The 17190-nt window shown below is 63.0% G+C and overlaps 1 protein-coding gene across 1 annotated transcript in view; it reads left to right on the forward strand.

Annotated features, from left to right (window-relative positions):
• The first annotated feature begins 4063 nt into the window (after positions 1–4063).
• The window catches only part of ADSS1 (adenylosuccinate synthase 1), a 23359-nt gene continuing 10232 nt past the window's right edge, over positions 4064–17190 (forward strand). Inside the window, exons 1-2 of the mRNA XM_004376756.1 lie at positions 4064–4321; positions 13580–13682. Of these exons, the coding sequence (XP_004376813.1) occupies positions 4130–4321; positions 13580–13682 (295 nt within the window). The 5' untranslated portion in view covers positions 4064–4129. The remainder of the gene's footprint in view (positions 4322–13579; positions 13683–17190) is intronic.

The following is a 17190-nucleotide window of genomic DNA, read 5'->3' on the forward strand; positions in this document are numbered from 1 at the left end:
GGCAGGCACCGTCTGCCCAATGCCCGCCGCAGCCTTCTGGGAGCACTGCAGCCTAGGCATCGGCAGGCACCGTCTGCCCAACACCCCCACTCTCCCGGGTCCCTGGAACCCGCCTGCACCCTGCATGTGCATGGCCCCCCAGCTGTGGGGGCCTCTCACCTGGATGCCCCGCCCTGGCCATGCTTCCCCTGTGGCCCCCAGGAGGCTCAGCACCCTGCTTTTGAGATTGGACTCTCAGGCACAGGGCCCCCGCAGGCCCTTCCCCCAAGGCCCTGGGAGCCAGGGAGAGCCGACTACCCCCACTGCCCTCCTTAAGGATCCCAGCCCCTCACGGTCCACCTTCAGCTCAGCTGGGCCAGAGCGGAGGGGCTTTCACTGAACTATGGCTCCTTTGGAGTCTTGCTGCCCCAGGTGGCTAAGTTGGGGTGGGCGGGTTGGTGGGGGCCCCAGGGCCTGATGGCGGCCTTGGCAGAGGTGGGCTGGCTGGCAGTGCTGCAGGCAAGCTGGAGGACCCCATTCTGGTACACCCAGCCCAGGGGGTGGGGGGGTCTGTCTTTGCTGCCATGGCCAGGACTGTCCTCGTCATAGAAAGCCCCTCCCTGCAGCTGCTGCCCTGGTCACCAGACGAGGCTAGATCTGTGGTCCCCCTCAGGGCCTGGCCTGGCGGGCCCAGGGACAGGAAGCGTCCAGCCAGAGGGTCTGTGGGTGGCACTCATTCCTTATGCCCTCGACCCCAGCCAGGGTGCCTGCCTGAGCCCCATCCCCCGCCCCCTCCAGGGGTGTGTGCCGCCCCAGCACTGCCTGGACTGGGGGTGCTGCAGGCACTTTCCCCAATAAAGAGTATGCCTGGCCCCCGCCTGTCCAAGTTGTGTTCTGAAGCTGCAGGGGGAATGCACACTGGTTGGTGTGAACATGGGGGGCGTGCCTCAAGGGTTCTGGCTCCCTGTCCTAGCCTCCAGCAGCTGTGATGATGTGGGGGCGGGGGGGATGGAGGCTGGTCAGTGTGAACATGGGGGGCATGCCTTGAGGGTTCTGGCCCCTCGTCCTCGCCTCCAGCAGCTGTGATGACGTGGGGGCAGTGGGGGAGCAGGAGGAGGAGCCGTGTGGACGTGTGCAGGCAGAGGGGCTCTCCCTGCCCAGGCCCGACTTTCCAAACCCTGCAGTCGGCAGCCGCTCCCGCCTAGCACACCCCATCTGACAGATGGTTGGGGCCCTGGGGACAGGCCGACTGGCCTTTGGCGTCCCTCCCCCAGCCTGTGTCCTTATGGTCAGCCCAGTGGTCGGGTCAGAAGCCAGGTGACAGGTGGGGAAGGGAGTGGCACGCAGACTACTCGAGCTGCTTCTAGGGGAAGGGAGGACCATCAGGGAGGGCTCCCCTAGCTGGGTGCCTATGGCCTCGGGGGCGCGGAGGGAGGTCCCACAGTGGGTGGTCCCTCAGAGGTTGGGGACCTCAGACAGGAGACTCTTTCCTGCACCAGCAGCAACGGTCCGATCCCCAGGGTACCCTCGGTGCCCACACTTGTCCCTGGCTGAGCCGTCACACCCAAGGCACCCTCAAAGCAGCCGGGCTCCTGTCCTCCCAGACCAGCTGACCCAGCTCTGCCCCTCGCCCATTCACTTGAGGCCAGCAAGCCTCCCCAGGGCCATCCTGACTACGGTGAAGGCTGGAGTTTGGCCAAGTCCCTCGAGACTGGGCGGCAGGCAGGCTGTCACACCGTCACTTAGGACCCCATGGGGAGGCCTCAGTTCTGCAGCCTGCCCAGCGGGAAGTCACTGGAGTGGAATGGAAATGAGCAGCGGGTCTGCGGGGGGGTGGGGGGGAGGGTGAGCCCTATCTTGTGAGGCTTGTTTCCATTCACAGTTCCATCCTGCGTCAGGGCGTCTGGGCGTGTCTGTGCGTCCTGGGTCCCAAGGGAGGACATCCCATGGTGAGGTGTGGCCCCAGAGTGAGAACTGCAGTGGCCCAGACAGATGGTCCCCAGGGGCCTGTCAGGTCTGCACAGCTTTGTCGCGGCCCCTTGCCCTCGGTCACACTCTGCGGCGGCAGAGCAGAGACAGTGAGCTGGGTGACTCCAGTGCTACCACCCGCCAGGGTGGGGCGTTCTAATTCAGGCTGGACCCTGTGACCAGCCAGGCGCAGCTGCTGGGTCTGGGCAGAGCTGTTTTTAGCGAAGCTCCTGACTCCCCGCTGGCACCCGCTGTTTACAGTGGGGGGCAGGGAGGCAGTGCCGGCGTCCGTATCAACTCCATGGCCATCAGCTCCCTCCTCCCGGCTGGCTCCTGGTGGGCATTCGAAATGCTCAAATCCCCCCATCTGGGGGGAAAACCCCGCAAGCTCCCCCACAAGCCTCATTGTCCCTCCACCATAATCCAGGTGCACAGCCCCTGCATGGCCAGCTGCTGTCCCCAAGTTGTTTCCCCTGACTCCCTGAGGCCATCCACCCTCGTCACAACCCCCCCCCACCACCACCGTGTACTTGGAGCCCCTGCCTGGAGCTGCCCCCCTCAGTCCTCTGTGCTCCGCTGCTCAGGGTGCTGGGCCAGTCGGCCCAGGATACACCGTTCAGTGCACAGGCAAGCCCGTGCCTTTCCTGGGACGGTGCTGTGCACCTGGCCCGCCCTGACACTTGTCACCGCACATGTCACTGCTCCACCAAGATGTTGAGGAGGGGACTACCGGGATCCCCAGGTGACAGAGGGGGCTGGGGCAGAGAGTCTATGTAACTTGCCCAGGTCAGAGCCAGGACACAGCCTGCAGGCCGCTCTCTCAGCCAACACACCAGAGTGTGCAGGGGGGCACCAGGAGAGCTGGCTGGGTGAGGCTGGCAGGGAACAGCCCCTCCCACAGGGTGGGGGCAGGGCCAGGAACCCGGGCGGGGGAGGGAGAAGGGCAGGAGAGGGAGAGAAGAGGTCGGGGGGAGGCAGGTGGGGGGCACAGGAGTTGGGGTCCCAGGAGGAGGGGGTCGCAGGAGGAGGGGGTGCACAGGAGGAGGGGGCAGGCAGGTCCTTCCCAGTGGGATAAATCATTAACCCCCATGGTGACCCTGCCATGACAAGTCCAGAGTCCTCTACCTGTCCTCCCAGCGAGTGTCAGGGTTCCCTGATCCCTCCTCGCCAGGGAGCCAAGCCCCAGGAGCTCTGCCCAGAGGTCAGATGAGGGCTCCAAGCATCTCTGGACTGAGACTCGCAGGGACAGAACCAGCGGCACTGCCTCCTAGTCCCAGGGCAAGGGCCTGATATGGCATTCTTGCGCCCATGCGGCATCCAGACCTCCTGTTGTAGCCCGAGGGGTGGCAAACGTGCGTCCACCGGGGGCGTGGGGGGGGGGGCGGCTAGAGCCCAGTGGCCTCACCTGCTTTCTCCGGCACCCAGTCCGTCCACAGGCTGGGGCAGGAAAGAGGTCTGATGTGGAACCTCTGGGAGACCCCGGCCCAGACCTGATGGCTCTGGCCACTTTTCCTCAGACCCTCCACCCTCTTTTCCCAGGCCTGCTTTCCCCAGACTCCCTGCACTGAGGGCCCGAGGGCAGCCCGAACGCACAGCTACGTGCGGCCCAAAGCGCGCCCATCCCGGACGCCGCGCCCTGCGCGTGCGGGTGGCTGGGCAGCCCTCGGTGCAGCGTGGGGTCACGCCGTCCTCCGCGAGGGCGCGCGGCGAGGGTTCCCTGCTTCCACCAGGGGGCGCGCCCACGCCCGTCGGGGTACCGGGATTCCCCAGCGGCAGGTACGCACCCGGTGCGTGCAGGCTCGGCAGGTGGGCGGGAAGACGCAGCTCCTCGCTCTAGGGGGGACCCCCCTCCCGCGGTTTCCGGACCCCGAGATCGGGGCATGGCCGGGGCCGCCGGCGGAGGTTGTGGTGCACGTTGCGCTGCTTCCCAGCGGGCGAGCGCGTATGGGCCCTGGTAGCATTGTGGGGCGCCCCCACCCCAGGCCAGGCCGCCTCGTGGGGCCGCTCCCTGCGACGCCGCTGTCAGTCCGCGCTCTCGGCCGGTGGCAGGAGGGGCGGGACCTCGGCGGCGGCGAGGTCACTGGGGTGCAACGGACCCGCCCCCGGCCGTCTGCATTTATTCGCGCGGGCGGCGGGCGCGGCGGGCTCTCCAGGCGGCCCGGCGCAGTGTGAGCGAGCGAGCATGTCCGGGACCCGCGCCTCCAACGACCGGCCCCCCGGTGCGGGCGGCGTCAAGCGGGGGCGGCTACAGCAGGAGGTGGTGGCGACTGGCTCCCGCGTGACCGTGGTGCTGGGCGCGCAGTGGGGGGACGAGGGCAAAGGCAAGGTGGTGGACCTGCTGGCCACGGACGCCGACATCATCAGCCGCTGCCAGGTGGGGCCGGGCGCCGGGCTCCCCACCCTGCCAGCGAGGCCTCCTCCCCTTCCCTCCCACCCGGCTGACCCCCCTCCCTCCCGGGCCCTGAGGAGACTCCTCCTGGATTCCTTCCCTCCCGGGGACACCTCTCGGAGCGGCCACCCCCCACACACCCACAGCCCACACACATACCGCCTACACACACATCCTCCCTCCACCTGACACCCAGCCTCTAAGCTCCAGAGAGAGACTCCTCCCCTCCTCAGAGCACCCCACCTCCCACACTGCCGCAGCCCCTCTCCCACTCCCTATTCCCAGGAACCCGCCTTCCCCCCACTCCGGCCCCACCCCCCCAGGGCAGTGGGCCAAGGGCTCAGCTATAAATACAAGTCGCTGAGATGGGGATAACCCGATCCTCAGGGGTTGAGGAATGTCATGGGGTGTGACACAGGGCCCCCAGCCACTGTGTGGCTGAAGCCCACCACACCCCTCCTCATTCTGCAAGGATCCCTGTGACTGGCATGGGTCTGGGACCCCTGACAAGGCCCAGGGTTCAGGGTACTTTGAGGGGCCAGAGGTCTCGCTGGGCAGGAGGGCACCTGGGGGTCAGCCTAGAGGAGGGGAAGGGGCAGAGGAAGGCAGGAGGACAGCAGCCGGGCTGAGGCTGGTGGGGCACCAGGCCAGCCCAGCCGCCTGGCAGGGACCTGAAGGAGGGCAGGGCGGAGACAGTGGTGCTCAGGAAGGCCGGCGGGACGTGGGGGCAGGGGATGTGGGGGAGGAGGAGCAATGGTTCCTGGCAAGGTGACCCACTGCAGGTAGTGCCAGCCAGGAGCCCGGCACAGCTTTGTCCCCTGAGGGCACAGGGCTGGCTCCTCTCCAGCATCCCCAGCCCAGTCCCCAGGGCCACTGTGAGCCCCGTCCCCATGCCAGGTTGGGCACAAAGGGCCCAGCTCTGGGGTGCACGCGTGGGCACTGCTGGGTTGTAGCCACACTGGGGGCTGCTGCCAAGAGTGGATACCAGGTGGCAGGTGGGTGGGCAGGCGCTTAGCTCTTTGCCCCGGCTCTGGGTCTCATCCCTGTGCTCTCAGGAAAGGTCCAGGTCCCAGAGCAAGCCCCTCACCCAAGAAGGGACTTGCCCAGGAAAGAGCTTGGTGTGATGTGGCCATGCCGCCTGGTGAGAATTCCTGCAGGGGGCTTCCACGGGTCCCAAGGGGCCTCCCCTTCTCTCTGCTCTCAGCCACACCAAACAAGCCCCCCTCTTCTCTGAGAGCCTCCAGGCTCCCTGCCCCTCCACACCCTGTCCAAGCCGGGGTTCAGTTGTCTGCCATCCCCCTCCCTCCAGGTGCCCTGCCTCAGGACAGAGCTCCGCACATCACTGCCCTCTGCAGGCCTCTCTGCCCCGGGAATGCCCCCAGCCCCCTCTTCAACACCCTGCTGGCCGGTCAGCCCTAGAACCCTCCCACAGCGCCTTCCGCCAGGTGGCCTGGTGACTTCATGGTTTCCATCCTGACACACCAGGCTCCAGAGTTGGTTCCAGAACACGTCCTGCTAGCCATGAGCTTGCCCCCCTGCCAGCTCCCGCTCACTCCCCCACGAGCCCCGTGCAGAGCCGGGTAGAGCCCCATCATCAGACGTGCGTCATTGGGCCCCCTCTCCCCAGCCTGCCTCCGCCGGCAGGATCCCCTGACTCCCACCTCTGTGTTGATAACCACGTCCGAGGCACTGCGGTTCGCTCTCCTCTCCAACTCCTGACAAGCCGGGAGGTGGGGTGGTCCATCGAGTTCCTGTACGGGCAAGGAAACTGAGGCTCAGAGAGTGGAGGCATGAGGATAACTGGCACACGCCTATCACAGCAGCCTCAATTCCAGTGCCCCCCACCAGGGTGCAGATTCGAGCCTTCCTCTCTGGTGTCCCCCACACCCGGCAATGACCCCACTTCACCGCCATGTCTCTTCCCTTCGCAGGGGGCTTTTGCCCACCACCTGGCACTGCCCCGTTCTGGTGCTTCTCCACTGCCTGACCACCCCCGGTGGTCAGGGGCTGGCAGGTGTCCCTTAGTAAGGGTGTGTGCACCTGACACCAGCAGAAAAGCCAGAAGGGGCTCTGGGTGCTCGGAGGCCAAGCCTGGGCCGTGGATTGGGGGCCAAGGGGCAGAGTGAATGGGGGTGGGGAAGAGCGTGCAAGGAACGGAGTGGGCTGGGCTACAAGTCCCCAGCCCCATCTGCATGGGGCTGGGACTGACAGGGCTGCAGCCAGGCAGGCCCCAGGGACCCCACCTGCCAGTTCCTCAGCCCCCAGAGGGCCTCCTGGGCTTGGAGCCATCCTGAGTGGCATCCCCGTCCCACATTGTGGCTGCTCTGCCTCCTGAGGTGGAGAGGGAGGTCAGCAGCCCCCACTGCTCTGCTCCTGCTAACCTCTGTCCCCAGCTGGCCTGTCCCTTCCTGGCTGACTTTGCTTCTTTGTAAAGCCCTTTGGTGACCTTTGTCACGCCCTGGACTCTCGATCTCTGCTCCTGCCCAGAGGCGTCTGGAGCCGGGCCCTGCCTGGAGGCAGTCTCTATTCCTACACAGCTGCCTTATCTCTTCCCCACATAATCACTGGAGTCAGAACACCCCCAAGGGCCCAGGCTTCCTTGGCCTACCAGAGCTCTGGGCCTGCAACTTTTTGGGCTCCAGGGCCAGTGTCCTGGGGCCAGCCTCCCCTCTCCTCAGGGATCTGACATTGTGGCCGAGGCCCGGCCAGCCTCCCCTCTCCTCACAGATCTGACATTGTGGCCGAGGCCCGGCCAGCCTCCCCTCTCCTCACAGATCTGACATTGTGGCCAAGGCCCGGCCAGCCTCCCCTCTCCTTACAGATCTGACATTGTGGCCAAGGCCCGGCCAGCCTCCCCTCTCCTCACAGATCTGACATCGTGGCCGAGGCCCGGCCAGCCTCCCCTCTCCTCAGGGATCTGACGTTGTGGCCGAGGCCCGGCCAATCTCCCCTCTCCTCAGGGATCTGACGTCGTGGCCGTGGCCGGGCCAGCCTCCCCTCTCCTCAGGGATCTGACGTTGTGGCCGAGGCCCGGCCAACCTCCCCTCTCCTCAGGGATCTGACGTCGTGGCCGTGGCCGGGCCAGCCTCCCCTCTGCTCACAGATCTGACATTGTGGCCGAGGCCCGGCCAGCCTCCCAGATCTTTCAGGTCCATCATGGCCTCTGCTGAGCCAAGGGTCTCTGCCTGCCGTTTCACCCCATGGTGGAAGCCCCAGATCCCCAGGGTGCATCCTCTCTGCTGCCCACACTTGGCACAGACGTCGGGCTATCCCACCCCACCTCCTCTCGGGGGTCCTCTTCTGTGTCTGGCTTGTCCTGCCCTGCCTTGTCTAGCTGGCCCACCGCTGCCACTCAGAGAGGCCTGGAAGAGCCTGCTCCACTGGCCCGTCGTCCCAGCCCCGGGCATTGTGGCCAGCTGCCAGTCTGGGGTCACCCCTCTGCCATCATAGCTAACCAACAGCTGCCATCAAGTTGACCCCAACTCGCAGCAACCCCATTTGTGTCAGAGCAGAACTTCGTCCCACGTGGTTTTCAATAGCTGAGTTTTTGGAAGTAGATCACCAGGCCTTTCTTTTGTGGTGCCTCTGGGTGGACTTGAACCTCCAACCTTTCCGTTAGCAGGGAGCATGTTCACCATTTGTACCACGAGGGAAGGTGTCGTATCTAGAGGCCCCCCGGAGCCACCTCCCCCCGACAGTAGCCTGCCTCTTCCTCCCCGCCCCTCCTCCCAAGTCCGAAGCCACTGTCACCTGAAGCTTTGGGCTCTGGCCCGGACTGGACTGCAGAGGCAACGTGGAAGGAACCGAAACAGCTCCCTCCAAGCGCGGTGCAGACAGGCGGCCATGGAGCACTCAGTGATGGGGTCACGTTGGATGGCTTTGTCTGGCCTTCCACGTGAGCTCCAATGCCATCCCCGTCTGCTGGGTGCCTCTCTGGGAAGGGACGGCCTGCCTGGGGCTGCGGCCAGAACCTCAGCCGATGTAGGTGTGAGAACACAGAGACCGGGTTGGACTGTCATGCTGTGTGCTGAGAGACGTGTCCTGGGACATGCAGGAGCTCTGAGGGCCTCTGTAAGGCGAGCATGAGACACGCTTCACTGCACACTCGGGCTGGCTGAGGACCTCCTGACAGCGCCGGAGTGGGGCTACACAGCCGCCCCAGGGAGCACAGGGCACTCTGGCTGGGGAGCCGTCCAGAGCAGTTTGGGCGCCCCTTGGGGTAGGGGTCTGAGAAGGAGTCACATGGGGAGGGGGTGCTGAATGGGGCCCTAGGGGAGGGGCTCTGGCAGGTCAGAGGAGGTCGGGGCGGGGGGCCATGTGCCGAGGGTTCAGTGATGAGGAGGGGGCAGGAGGGGACAGTCGTGGTGACAAGGCTCAGTGTCTGCGGGTAGGACGAGCCCATGAGGGGAGCAACGGTTTGGAAGTGGAGGTGTGGAGGGGCTGGGATACAGCCCGTGATGAAGACGACCCTGTGGTCAATGGCAGTGTGCAGGTGGGGGTGGAGGAGACTGAGGCTGGGGAGGCCGGTAGGAGGCCATTGCCCAGAACCAAGGAGGAGGGACCCAGCCCAAAGCGACGGCCCCCAGCCCTTAGCACCACCCCAACCTACATGCATGCATGCACACACACATGCGCACATGTGCACACATACACGTGCACAGATATGTGCACACATACGTACACACAAGCATGCGTGCATGCACGCACACAGGCGCACACCCGCACATACACAAGTGGGCACACGCACACACAAATGCACAGCCCTGCCCTGGCTGCTCCAAGGAGACAGACACCCCAGCCCGAGTGGCCACTCTCAGCCCGCTCAGCCCACCCCTCCCTCTCCCGGTGCCTGCAGTACCACCCTGCCCAGGCATGGAGGAGGACAGCCTGGAGGACTTGCTGGCTCAGAGACAAGAGGCCACACCTGCCCGCCCAGGTGGACAGCAGGGTCCTTAAGGCCTGGGGAACGGAGCAGAGGTAGTGGGAAGAATGGGGAGTGGGCTCAGGCAGCATGGGGGTGTGCACAGGCCCCTGGAGAAGGTCCGTGTGCAGGACAGGACAGGCTGGCGGGGCTTGGGCGGTCAGCATCAGGGGGGTAAAAATAAGCCTGGTTCGTGAGGCCTTGGAGGTGGGGGGCAGGGTCCCTGTGCTCTGGGACCCAACTGGCCTCGGCTGCTGGGAGCCGGGGTCTGTCCTGAGAGGCAGCGTCACAGGCCGGGCCCAGAGAGTCTCAAGCGTCTCTGCTGTAACTCAGGACCTGGCTGAGCTCAGTGGTGCTGAGGGCCAGCAGATGGCCGGGGACAGAGCCGGGCAGACAGGAAGTCCTGTTTAGACAGTCCGGGGCAGCAGCGGCCGCAGGAAGGAAGTGTCCTGGACATCAGTGTGGGGGTCAGTGCCATGCAGCCCTTGAGATGCAGCTGGGAGGGGCCTCGCCCATGGGAAGCCTAAGAAAGGAGGGCATTCTTCTACCCCTGGCCTCCTCGTTGACCCCCGCGGCTGGATCTCCCCAGGACATCACTTGACCTCTGTGGGGTAGCCGGGAGGATAGGAGGCCCCTTGAGGCAGGCCCTGGGCTCAGCGTCCTGGGCTGCGTGCACCCAGCTGGGAGTGGCCCGGCCCGACTCCTGGGGCTGCCACCAGTGCTAGTCCTGGGGTCAGCTGATCCCATGGCCACTCCAGCCTTGGCCTGCTCCTAGGAGCCTGTGTTTACCCCAACAAAGGCCATGTGCTGGCTCTGTGTGCCTCGGCCATTTGGCTGTGTGTCCTTGGGGTACTGGCACTTGGAGGGCAGGAGGAGAGGAGGCACTTGACCCTGAGACCACCCCGGCTCCATCCAGGCTTCATCTGGGCTCTGCGTGGACTTCGTCTGGACTCTGTCGGGGCTCTGGGGTCCACCTGGGCTTCATCTGGGGTCTGTCTGGGCACTGGGGTCCACCTGGGCTTCATCTGGGGTCTGTCTGGGCCCTGGGGTCCACCTGGGCTTCATCTGGGGCCTGTCTGGGCCCTGGGGTCCATCTGGGCTTCGTCTTGGCTCTGTCCGGGCTCCGTCTGGGCTCCATCTGGACTTTGTCTGGGCTGCGTCCCTGCTCTGTCTGAGCTCTGTCTGGCCCCTAGCCGCTACAGGGAGGACTAGCCACTTTTTCATCCCTGAAGGCTCATGGTCCCAGGTGGGAGAACTGTGGCATGAGGGGTCTCTGGGGTCTTGAGTCTGAGACAGAACGGCTGCGAGGGAGACCCTTGGAGGCAGAAGACCCGAGTTCTAGACCCAGCTCTGTTGTAAACGTCACTTCTCTCGGGGCCTCAGTTTCGCCATCTGTAAATGGGGACCACACCCCCCAGGTGTCTCCCCGCCGCTGGGGGCCTGAGAAGCAAGAGGGACTTTGGGCCTGGACGTGCTCCGTGAACCGAGAGTGAGGGGCTGTGACCTTCACCTCATTACTGGGCCGGTGCCATGCAAAGAGTCAGCAAGGACAGCGGGTCGGTGGCACATCCACGGCCCCCAGAATTCAGGCAGGCAGAGCCATGCGTAGAGGGGCTCTAGAACCCCAGACACCCATCCCAGGTCCCAGTGACTGAGCAAGCACTCCCGGGGGCAGGACCCAGAACCTGCTGGAAGCCTTCGGCCATTCCCACAGGAGGCTGCAGCCCTGCCGTCACCACGGCCCTGCCCCATGCCTGTCAATCTGCCCCCCTGCCTTGTCCCAACAGCCCAGGCAGGACCCCTTGTCTCGTCCCTTCTGCGGCAGCCCCCTCTGGGGTCCCTTCCCCAGCTCCCCCTCTGCAGCGCACAGTTCACCTCCCAGCCAGGGGGAGGTGAGGTCGCCCTCAGGACAGCATCTCCCTGTGTCCTGCTTGTTGTCCAGTGGCCCAGGTCTCACCCAGCCCTGGACATGCCAGGGGAAGGCACCTTAGTGGTCACCCAGATGGACCCCTATCATGGTGTGGAAACCCAGGCCTGGGAGGGGTGAGCAGGCACCGAATTGCCAGCCGAGCCGCTCTGGGCCCACACCTGGATCTCGGTGGCTTCCAGGAGTCTGTGCCAGACACAGGTGGACCTGCTGGGTTGGGTTGATCTGAAACAGAAAGGGAGGGCCCTGTTACAACCCGGCCTTCTCACGGCTTTGACCAGCTGCCCCGGAGTCCCGCCGTGGTGCTCAGAGGCCCCAGTAGCACCCCAGAACAGACCCTCAAACTGTGCGTTTTAAGGGTGCGGCGCCCCGGTATCATGACCCTGCTGTGCAGCGGGTTTCCCCGAGGCCTCTCAGCCACTGGGGAGAGCAGCAGAGGCCAAGCCAGGGCCAGAGGGGCGCAGGAGGATGGGGCGGGAGCCGCACGCCCACTTCTCATTCCACTGATGCGTGAGTGAAGTGGGTCCAGGGAGGGAACACCCTTACCGACCTCCCCCAGCATCTGCTCCCCGCCCCCCGGGCTCCCCCAGCATCTGCCCCACCACCACCCCACACTTCCATGCGTGCCCCCCGCCCGCTAGTCTGTTTTGGTGTTGGAGCCACAAGACTGTAAATCTTGTCCAGAAGCAGCGTGAGGGACAGGTGCTCCTGCTAGGGGGGGGTGGGTGTCACTAGGTCACTCGGGGCCTGCCGGGGCCGAGGGGCAGGGAGAGATGTGAGGCCCAGGGCCAGCCAGGCAGGTCCAGGAGAGATCAGAAGGGCTGGCCCGCAATCCACCAGCCCACCGCCCTGCAGCCGGAGCTGGGCTTCTCAGAGCGGCAGGCGGGGCTGGGAGGCAGATGCTGATTAGAAGCCAGGCCTTGGGGGCAGGGCCCGCCTCTGCGTCTGGGCCTGGAGATTAGGGCAGCAGGTTGGCGGCATTTTGGCTAGAGCTAGGCTGCAGGCTCTTTTATCCGAGGATCCTGGGGACAGCATGGGCAAGATAAGTCCACAGCGCGGGCATGTGCGTGCCCTCTCTCGGCCTCAGGCAGGGCGGCCCCATCACCCTCACTGGACTGGACAGGACAGGGAGGCTGTAGCCAGGGGGTTCTGTGGCTCCCGAGCCCTGGGGCCCACTGCACCATCAGGTGGTGGGAAGTGGGATGGGAACTGAGCCACCCACCTGCGGCCTGGACCTTCCTGGCCCGTCCCACACCTGGCCACCCTGAAGACCCTGTGTGTTTGCCTCCCCAACCTAGGCTCCCACTGTGGCCTGACCGGCGTCAGGGGCAGCAGCCAGTGACAGGGAGGACAGGCACTTTTCTCTCCTTCCTGCAGCTGCCTGCTGGACAATCAGGTGTCTGTGACCTTGGGCCCCTTCTACCTGCACGTCCTCGGTTGTCCCCGAGGCCGAGCGTCCTGTGCCAAGTCTTTTCCATGAGCTTCTGCCTCCCACCTGCCTGCCTGCACCCAGAGCAGAGGTGGCAAGGGGTGCACCCATGGGTTCCCTGGTGGTGGTGGGGCAAGGGCAGACTGGCTTTCCCAATGCCTGCAGGCCTCCCTGCTCTGTCTCCCCTCACACCTTCTGCCAGGACAGGGGCAGCATTAGGACCCCATGGTACTTGAGGAAGCAGAGTCCAGGGTGGTTGGGGGCCACATGCTGGTCACTGGCAGAACAGGGGCTGGAACCTGCCCCTCCTGGCCCCGGGCTCCCTCCCACCCCGAGCAGCTCTGGGTTCGGTGGGCCCAGTGGCTCTAGCCCACCCCAGCCCGGCGGTCAGCCGTGGTCAGTGTGAGTGAAGAAAAGGCAGGTGACTCCAGAGCACAGCTGCCTCGGAATTGCTTTTTTATCCTGAGATGAGTGGTGCAGGGCCAGTGCGAGGGATCCCTGCCCAAGCGGTTGCCTGCATCCATGCCTGGGCCCTGGTGGCCACGTGCAGCACTGGGCTTTGGAGCCTGGCAGAGATGTGCTGCCTGGAGCGGCTGGATCCCCTTCCGCATCAGAGAAGGCAGCCCCCACAGGCGGACAGGCACTGAGCGTGCACCCCAGCTGCGGGACGCCCTGTGCTGAGCCAGCTTGCTCTCACCATCCTCCCTGTGAGAGGGATGGGGACCAGCCTGGGCCACACACTCTTCAACCCCGTCACCTAACCCAGAAGTCCCAGATACCATGAGCCTGAACAACCCAACCATACGCCTGTAGAGTTTCGCCCTCCCACGGGGAGAGGCCCGTCTCCAGGCACCAGGGGTGGCCCCTGAGCCTCTGCGTTTGGAGTGGCCCCAGAGGGCAGCAGGGTGCTGGGTGGCCCTCTTGGGGTGGCTCCATGCCCCAGGTCTCAGTGGTCTCTCTCTCCAGGGCGGCAACAACGCGGGCCACACGGTGGTGGTGGATGGCAAGGAGTACGACTTCCATCTGCTGCCCAGCGGCATCATCAACAGCAAGGCTGTGTCCTTCATCGGTGAGTGTCCCCTGGCAGCAGGAAAGGTCCAAGACGCACGCCAGCAGACCCAGGGGCCCAGTGTGCTGGGGGTGGGGGCACCCGCCGATACAGGCTCCGTGAGGAGCTGGGTGGAGTGCAGCCCCGGTGCCCCACCCACCAGGCGCTCACTAGTACGAGATTAACCTGCACGTTTTGTGCCTGCCCTGCGCTGGGGACAGACCAGAGGGACGGGAGGTCAGGAGATGAGGGGTGAAGTCCTGTCTCCACGGCAAAAGGGCCTGCTGGGGAGTCTGTCCTTGGAGCAATGAGGGGGGAGGGGGAGGGGGAAGCAGCGTTCAGGGTGCCAGTCCCAGCCTGGGGCCAGAGGTGAGAGCGCAGAGGAGTGTATACCTTCTCTGAGTGCATGTGTGCGTGCACACGTGTGTGAGCAAGTATGCATCTATGTGTCGTGGGCGAGTGTGTACAGGCATTAGTGCGTGTGTGTGAGTGTGCATGGACTTGCAGGTATGTGTGTGGGTGTGTGTGCATGTGTGAATGTGTGCACACGTGCCCATGTGAATGCATGTGAGTGGATATGCGTATGTACACACGCGGGTGTGTGTACATGCAGGCATGTGTGCATGTACGTGTGTGTGAGTGGGGGTGAGTGTGCATGTGTGCAAGTGTCTTGCAGGTGTATGAATGTGTGTGCACACGTGTATGTGTGTGTGTGCGCATATCAGGGTGTGTGCAGGGACACAGCGGGCCTGCGTGCTGCAGTGTGGGGGCAGAGCCTCTGCGGAGAAAGGCTATGTCCTCTGGCCCCTGCCCAGGCCACCGCGCCATCCCACTCCCCTAGGCCAACTGCCAGCTTCCCAGCAGGCCCCTCATCTCTGGCCCCACTCCAGCGCCCTGGGACCCAACACCCTCCAGCCTTGGCCTTGGCACCCCTTCCCACCCGGGGCCCGTGCTTAGCCCAGACCCGCTTGCTCAGAGACTCTTTTCCGGGCCCCCAGGCAGACCAGGCCCCCCGGGACACCATCTCGGAGCTCCTCGTACAGGCAGTCCCCAGATTACATACAAGTTTCCTTCCTAAATCTTTAAGTCCTATTTGTATGCAGTTCAGAACCCTACATATATAGTAGATCATGAACTTTCTATGCATAAAAAACATTGAACAAGCGCTTCCAAATACACTAAAACATCTTTAACACAGTAATACAGTAATGATAATGTTTGGATGTGGGTCGCAAAGCAGCGCCCGTTTGTTATTACGAACCATTGCATGTACCTCGAATTTTCAGTTCGTAACCCAGGGGCCTGGACTGTCCTTTGGTTCTTTACTCGCCTACGGCAAAGCCCCCCGCTGGCTGAGAATCGGAGGCTGCCGGCGCTGTCTGGCTTGCTGCCCCTGGTTCGCACCCCTCGACAGCCCAGGCCCCGTAAACACAACCAGGCGCCGGGAGGGGTCAGCCAAGGTGGGAGCACAGGCAGAGGTCCAAGAGCCCCTCCCACCTAAGCACAGACTCTGGCTGTGTCCCCGCCCACCCAGCAGTGGGGTACAGACAGTGTCACAGATGAGGTTCCAGCAAGGGAGGCGACCCGGCTTGTGCCCTGAGCCCCTGTTCCCGGGCCTGGGGCTGCTACCCAGGCAGGTGCCAAGTAGCACTGACCTTGGCCTCCCACCTCCTCCAGCTGCCCGGCCGGGCCAGAGGACACTCTGCCAGTATCCGATGAGTTGGGAGACAGGCCAGGGCGGTCACCAGGGAACACGGGCAGAGGGTTGGCCCAGCCGTCGTCGAAGCCAATGGCATCCCCAAAACAGCTTGCTCGGCAGGAGGTGGACGTGCCCGAGCCCACGCAGCTGCCCCAGGCTTTCGAAACGTCCCCGGGCCATGCCGGTTATTTCAGGACATGTGGCATTTAGTGACCTTTTGGGCTTGACATGGTTTGCAGAGTCTCTGAGTCACCCCGTCTGCAGTGATACCCCATCTCCTTCAGCGCAGCACACGGCCAGGCTCAACCGGTGTGAGCACGCAGATCCACAGGCTGGCCCAGGTCTCCTCTTGCCGGGGGCATATACGTGGGGCCCGCTTCAGTTGTCCACGGACAGGGCAGGGGAGGGAGCAGGGCTCCTGCGTTCCCAGCGGCCCCGTGCAAGCAGGGGGAGTTGTGGGAATGGTATCTCCCTGTGCCTCCTTCCATCGTCAGGCCATTGCAGAGCACACAAACTGCTGCCGTAGGGTCGACCCCAACTCATGGTGACCCCGTGTGTGTCAGGGTAGAACTGTGCTCCGTAGGGTTTTCATTGACTGATTTTCTGGAAGTAGATCACCAGGTCTTTCTTCCAAGGCAACTCTGGGTGGACTCCAACCTCCAACCCTTCAGTTAAGTGGCTGAGCGTGTTACCCATTTGCACCACCTAGGAAGTGCTTCAGTAAAACGGGACAGCTTCACTGAGGTATCACTCACATACCACACAGTCCACCTGTTGTGGCTCTGTCGTCAAGACGCGGTTCTAGAACATTCCCATCGCCCCAAAAGCGATACCTGTTTGCCATTCATCCCCGCCCCGCCCCCACGCCAGCCGCCCCGCCCCCACGCCAGCCACCCCGACTGCTGTCCCTGCATTTTTCTTTGCTTGTTTTTTTTTAACTTTATCCGAATTGAGATAGTTTAATATTGAAAATGTATCAAAGCAGTCAGTTTGTACATAAAAAATACTATTAATATAAAATAAAATGCAAGGACAAGATAAATTTGTTGTTAGTATTCATTAAGATAATACTTATATTTATTGAACGTCTAAAAAATTACCAAATGCTTTAATAGTTTTTGTGTCATTTGATCCTCAGCAAACTCCTTAAAATAGATACTATTATTATTATGTATTATTCTATTTTAGAGAAGAGTAAACTGAAATCTACAGAAGTCACTTTATGTGACTTGTCTGTGGTCACACAGTTATCAGGCTGGTACCAGATCTTTAAACGCCCTGCTCTTTCTACTCCACTACAGCAGCCTACTTTGATATCAGAGCTTATTTTGCCTTAAAACAAATTGTGTATTTATTTTTTGCTTGTTTTTAATGGACTTTATTTTTTAGGACAGTTTTAGGTTTACAGAAAAATTGTGCAAGAAGTACTGGGGAGGTCCCATGTCCCTCTTCGCTCTGCACGCTGTTCTGTTATTAACGTTCTGTGTTGGTGTGATACGTTTGTTATAGCTGATGGACTGATACTGATACTTTATTAACTCAAGCTAGTTTACATCGGAATCCCTGGGCGGTACAGATGGTTAAGGTGCTTGGCTCCTAACTGAAAGGTTGGAGGTGGGAGCCCACTCAGAGGCGCCTCAGAAGAAAGGCCTGGCGATCCACTCCTGGAAAATCAGCCATTGAAAACCCTATGGAGCACAGTTCTACTCTGACACACATGGGGTCGCCATGAGTTGGGGTCAACTCCACAGCCGCTGGTACTGTTACTGTGGCACTGTTAGTGTAGCGCTCTGAGTGCTGTCACTGTCGCGCTCTAACTGGAGAGCTGTC

Source organism: Trichechus manatus, unplaced genomic scaffold, assembly GCF_000243295.1.
Source record: "Trichechus manatus latirostris isolate Lorelei unplaced genomic scaffold, TriManLat1.0 scaffold00045, whole genome shotgun sequence".
NCBI lineage: Eukaryota > Metazoa > Chordata > Mammalia > Sirenia > Trichechidae > Trichechus > Trichechus manatus.